Below are 6,112 nucleotides of genomic sequence, written 5' to 3' on the forward strand. Positions count from 1 at the left end.
AAATATGTTTAAGAACTCATTTCAAAATAGCAATAATCAATATACGTATATAATGTATAATAATTGAAATGTGACCGTATTTTACAAAATACTAGTCGACTAAAACACAGCCAAGACAAGTTAATTTGTACAGACCAAATGTCAGTTTTATGTTATTTGATATGGTAACATGAGTGTGCGTGAGTCGCATCATTGTAACTTCTGTATTGTTAGCCAGGCATGGGTGAATGGACAATATAATAAAAATAATATATATATATGTAAATGTATAATGTTATGAGATTTAATCTATTTTGTCTAAACATTTATGTTTTTGTGTTATAATTTGTGTTCATTCTAGAATGAAAGAGACATAATTTATATTTATTTCCAAATTTTTTATGGTGTTTGCAAGATCGTTCAAATCTACTGAACTTGTAAGAGATTAATTACTGAAAATAATAGATTAAATATAAAGTTTTTTCTTAACAAACGTTTGATAACTATCCAGACATTATAAAGATTTTGCATGTGAAATTTCAAAATTTTCTGATGCATAAAAGTATTTTTAATCTTAAAATGAAAATTACTTTGCATGATAGATAAGCAAGATGTGTAAAGAAAAAAGGGCACGAGAGAAACATTGCTTTACAAACCTTACAGCTTAATAAAAAAATTAGATATTTTGCATTGTATTGTTTAATGATAATCTGCCAAATTTCGTTAACGTTTGCTTACTAATTAAAAAGTTATAGCATGAAAACTATAACAAGCACAAAATGTTTATGAGGTCATCACATTGACTAATCCCATAATGAAAGAGTTTTTTGGTATTTTGTATTTCTTTGTCAATGTTTTTTATAATTGCAGTATATATCTTGTACTTTAAATCTAGTGATGATTTCTTTGTATTTTTATGGTGAAGTTGTTTATTATGTATTCTCTTTCTGTGTTAAATGTTTCTTATAAGATGATCTTCTTTCTTTAAGAATTTTTTTTATGTTATGTTTTTTTTTGTTATGATTAAGGATTGTGGTGTTTTCAGAGGCATAAGAAAGTTAATGCACTCCTTGACCAGGGCATAAATTTATAGTTTATTGGTTTTAAAGTTAAAATTAACATTCTGTTTGAGGACATACCTGAAGTAGGGAAGACATGAAAGTGTGGTAAATGGATATACCATGCATTTCTATCTTATTGTGATATTATAGTATTTATTTTGAATTTATTCTTTGTTCTTTGTATGTGCAGGTTCACATAACATGAGGTCAAGAAAGCTGTAAAGTTGATTTTGTACTAGCTGCTTTTGTTCCTTTGTTGTTCTCTAGCAGATAATACTTGTTCTGCCCAGAGTATTTTGGGTTCAGTACTACACATTGTTCAAGGATGTCAACATCATTGTCTATTAGTTGTCATTCAGGTGGTATCTAGAGATTATGGCATCACCAATGTTGGAGTGAGAATGACCAGTCACATGGGTAGTAGTAATCACACTGTTTAAATACATTTATTGCAAAATAAGAAACATTGGATTTAAACAGTCAGAATAGGATCTTGAAGAGTAAATAATTGAGGGAATCCAGTAAAAGCAAGTACAAACACACTGTGTTAGTGTTTATTGTGATAGTAAAGAGTATGCATTTTGTATTTCAGTTTGTGTCCAGTCCCATTATTCCATTTAACACCACGAAATAGGTATTATAGTTATTGTTTCATTGTTAAAGTGTTTATTTTCTGTATTTGTAAATTTATTATTGTCAGATTGTATTTAATGTCAAATGATTTTCCTTCTTTTACTTTATTATTTCATTGTTTTGTATTGATCAGTTGTTGACCTTAAATTTTGTTATTTATGTGTTCATACTTTATATACTATATCCAGTTTGTAGCTAAAGTTTACCAGTATCCACATTTTAACAGCAACTATTATCATTTTGCTAATGTTGTAGTGATGATTCTTTTTAATTTCATATACAGCACTGTCATTAATTACTTATCAAAGCTACCTACATAACTCAGAACTAAAAATTAACTCAGTAATGATTATAGATCATTTAATATACAGTTCTTACTTATATAGATTACAGTGCATTGATTCATCATTTGGTACTCTCCCTGTTAGCCATATTTTTTAGCTATAAACCTTCTAATATGTCTCATGAGGTTTGGCCAGCTTAGGAGATATAGGTAGTCTTAAACCCATTTACTAAGCTAACAATGCAATATATATATATATATATATTAAACAATTAAACCAATACTGTTAATGAAACTAACATTAAAGATAAAACATAATAGTTGTTTGCTTCAAGCACTATTATTGATTCCCTGTCACTTGAAAATGTATTATGTATTTTAAAATTTAAACTTTGCTGTGTACAGTTGTTCATAAGAAAGAAATTATAAAAGCAATGTTGTACTGGTTTCACACATGTTGATGCTTTTACTTTTAATAGTATAATAGTAATAGTTTAAAAAACAAAGAAGAAAGCAGACCTGGGAAGTGTATATTTAGAACCTTGATGGAGTCACTTAATGTATTTCTGTGAGTAGATTTCCTTAACCCCTTGTTTACCATAAGGGCATATGAAGTATACTTGCTATTTCTCTTCTCAGGGACTGTATTGGAATATTTTGGTGTGGGATTTTTTACACTGAATCCAGTGATATATATATGATCTGTAGATCCTTTAATAAATATACAATAAATAAATCAAATATAAAATATTTGATATTTTTTCAAATTTAACAAATTTCTTTAGATCTTGAGAATGCAAATACCTGGTTGTGAAAGGGTTAATAATCTATGGTGATCTGTTGTATATAAAATCCACAAAACATTAGAACTTAATTCTTTATGAGTAAGCTGTCATTGGAGTACTCTGTTTGAGGTGAAGTATCAATGGAACAGTCCATTCTGCTCCTACACTACATTCCAATTGGAGTACTATCTGTTTGGAATGCAGAGTTTGAGTTTTGGCAACAGTGACCAGTCAATGTTCGGTTCCCACTCTTTTCCATATTAGCTTTAGCAGTTTGTCCACTGCACTTAGTATTCTCAGTCAGAGAACTGCTCACACAACAAGCCTTTGCAGGATAGTGAATGGTGTCATCATTTGAATCATAGTGTGTACTTAGCCATGATGCAAAAAGCATAGTTATTTCTCAGTCTAGTGATCATCAGGCAATCATTTCTTTTCATTCTTTGAAATTTACCAGACACGGAAGTGACCTTATATATAATATTTAAAGTGTGTATAAAAGTTTCCCCTGCTGGTTTTATTCATTTTACTTATGAGGATGAAATTCTTTCACCTGGAAGAAGGTTCATGAATCAGTGAAAAAATGTAGGTCTTGAATGAAAATTCACTCTGATTAGCTCGGACTGTGAAGTATTTCATTGCTCTTACAAAATCTACATGCACTGATAAGTTTAATTATTTATCATATTTCTTTTATTCTGACCTTTCATATTTCACAGATGCAAATTATGAAGGAAGTGTATTATTGCACGAGAAGCAAAGTGTAGCATGACCATTACCCACATACTACTACTACACTAATCTTAATAGTTAAGATATTAGCTTCTTCTTAACTGTATATTTTAATTACCTTTGTCTGATCATCTAATGTAAAAGTTTGTATATGTATCCTTTTTTCATGATTATGTTGCACTTTTTTTATGTTTTAAATTAAATTAAATTCCAGTTGTTGCTGTGTTTGAGTAGCTACAATTTCTATAGAAATATTTGTATTAAAAAACAGTGTAAGATTTATCCTTTCGTTGTGTTAGAACAGTAAATAAATTTTAAGTATTGTTGCAAAATGTTATTTTAACAACATCTACAGGATAAATTCAAATGACTTGATATAAACAGATAATTTTTGTCATTTCTGTTTTCCAGGTAACAGTCATATGGTAGGGAAATCCATTGAACTGTTGGTTTCAGTCTCCTGATTCTCGCTACAAGAGCCAAATGTTATAGGCCAACTTTCATAGGTTTTTTCTTTTGAGCAGTTAATTTTGATTGATTTTCTTGTTTAATATTATAAAGTTTACTCTTATGCAACAGTATTATAAGTGATATTACTGCCTAAAAACATGCAGTTAAAACATATAATTATATGTTTATAATTATAAAACATATAATTATAGTGCCCATATATAAATATATGGGCACTATAATTTTTATTAATCAAACTGAATTTCCTGATAAATCTCTGCTTAACTAATTTTCTATTTACTTTTAACAAGAGCAGTTATTTTAAAAATAACATTTTGAATGGATAAAATTTATACTTTGTAAGAAAAAACAAATATCCATCACTTTGGAAGTGAGGAAAATCTCTAACTCATTTACTAAAAACAATAAAGATTGCATAATATGGTAAATATATAATGGTGAGAATATTTCCTGCAACTGCTATACACTTTTGTAATAAAACATATCTTTATCATAGATATACAGAGATAGGCTTAGATGTACCAGTTTCCAATATATTTTAATTTTTTGCCCCCCAGTGGCACAGTGGTATGTCTGCGGACTTGCAATGCTAGAAACCGGGTTTCGATACCCGTGATGGGCAGAGCACAGATAGCCCTTGTGTAGCTTTGTGCATAATTAAAAACAAACAAACAAACCCAGTGGCACAGCGGCAGGTCTGCGGACTTACAACGCTAGAAACCAGGTTTCGATACCTGTGCTGGGGAAGGGCACAGATAGCCCATTGTGTAGCTTTGTGCTTAACTTCAAAAGAAACAAACAAACAAATTTAATTTTTGTCATATAAGCATCATGTTTACACAAGAACATATTGACAACCAGCTTCCTTGTTTGAACACCAAAATAAATATGCTTTGAAGTATAATTTAATTGTATGGTTACTAAAGATCTACTTTTCCTATTCCCCATTCGCATTTAGTTTTATAAACAACCATTAGAAAAAATACTTGGCATATCTGATAGCAAAATTTGTTTATTTTGTTCCCTCTTTTTACAGATTTAAAAATATTAAAAAATATCTGAGTTGAAGCAATTATTCTTGAATATTTGCTTGACAGACTTTTAAAAATTTGGATTAACATACAGTGTATTGACATTTGCTTTGTAATGGATAATGTACCAAAATGCTATATTATTACAATGCATTGGATTTTATTGGTTGAACAAATACAAAACAATCAAGAAGCTGATTTATTCAGTGTGTCTTTCAAAGTTAATCTAAATCTTGTTTAAGGAAGAATTAGGCTAAAAACTTTGTTTATTTTGGCTTTTTAGCATACTAAATAAATTGAGCTCTAAATATGAACAAGGGTACATTTGGTAGACTAACAAAATATGCTGAAGCACTTTATGATATACAGCTTCATAAACATGAGAATACCAGGAAAATTCTTTTTTTAATGTTGTATACTTTAATAAGTTTACTACTGTTAATGTGTTTCTTTTATCTATGAATATAATTGATCAGAAGTGAATTTACACTGCTGTCAATCTGCTGTAATCTTAAGTACTACGTAATGATCTTTTGTGCTTCCTGCAGATAAGACACATAGCTTGCACATTACTGAGATATAGTAAGCAAAAGATAAGAAGGCAGTATGTTCATGATTTTCAAGGAAGTAGATACTTTTGACAGTAGCACCAACACGTATTAAGTAGTACATTGTGACTGTTTACATATGTTAGTTGTGTACATTTAAACTATGTAAATATTTTATTTCAATCAGTATTCAGTTTATCTTTCATATTTTAACTAAAACTTGTTTGTTGTAAAAAGGATGCTAAAAAAGAACATTGTTCTTTGTTTAATTTGTTTTGTAACAGGTAGGTTACTTTTAAACATAATAAAGCATAGAAAAAAACTGAATAATTGGTGGTGTTCTCAAATTCTGTCATGGCTTGAGCATCATCATAGCCACAGTAAAACAAACATAGCAGAAACTGAAAAATGATGTAGGATTACCTTTGACCACCTCTCCACTTTAGATTAACTCTCATCCAATGGGAGTAGTGAAGAGAAACTAGACTCCCACCTTTTTTTATCTCTGAACTTCTTAAACTTAAGTTGAAATGTCCTAAGTTATTGCCTTAGTCATGGATTCTATTAATCTTCACCTTCTTAGAGGATG

The 6,112-nt window shown here is 29.5% G+C and overlaps 1 protein-coding gene across 4 annotated transcripts in view; it reads left to right on the forward strand.

Annotated features, from left to right (window-relative positions):
- Positions 1 to 4,593, forward strand: part of LOC106472833 — a 50,073-nt gene extending 45,480 nt beyond the window's left edge. For 3 of the 4 annotated variants that reach the window (XM_022401372.1, XM_022401370.1, XM_013933501.2), the window contains one exon: positions 3,885 to 4,593. In XM_022401372.1, coding sequence (XP_022257080.1) covers positions 3,885 to 3,937 — 53 coding nt within the window. In that variant the 3' untranslated portion in view covers positions 3,938 to 4,593. The other variant, XM_022401371.1, reaches the window with a different exon arrangement.
- The last annotated feature ends 1,519 nt before the right edge of the window (positions 4,594 to 6,112 follow it).

The sequence above is a fragment of the Limulus polyphemus genome, unplaced genomic scaffold (assembly GCF_000517525.1).
Source record: "Limulus polyphemus unplaced genomic scaffold, Limulus_polyphemus-2.1.2 Scaffold5647, whole genome shotgun sequence".
Taxonomy (NCBI): domain Eukaryota; kingdom Metazoa; phylum Arthropoda; class Merostomata; order Xiphosura; family Limulidae; genus Limulus; species Limulus polyphemus.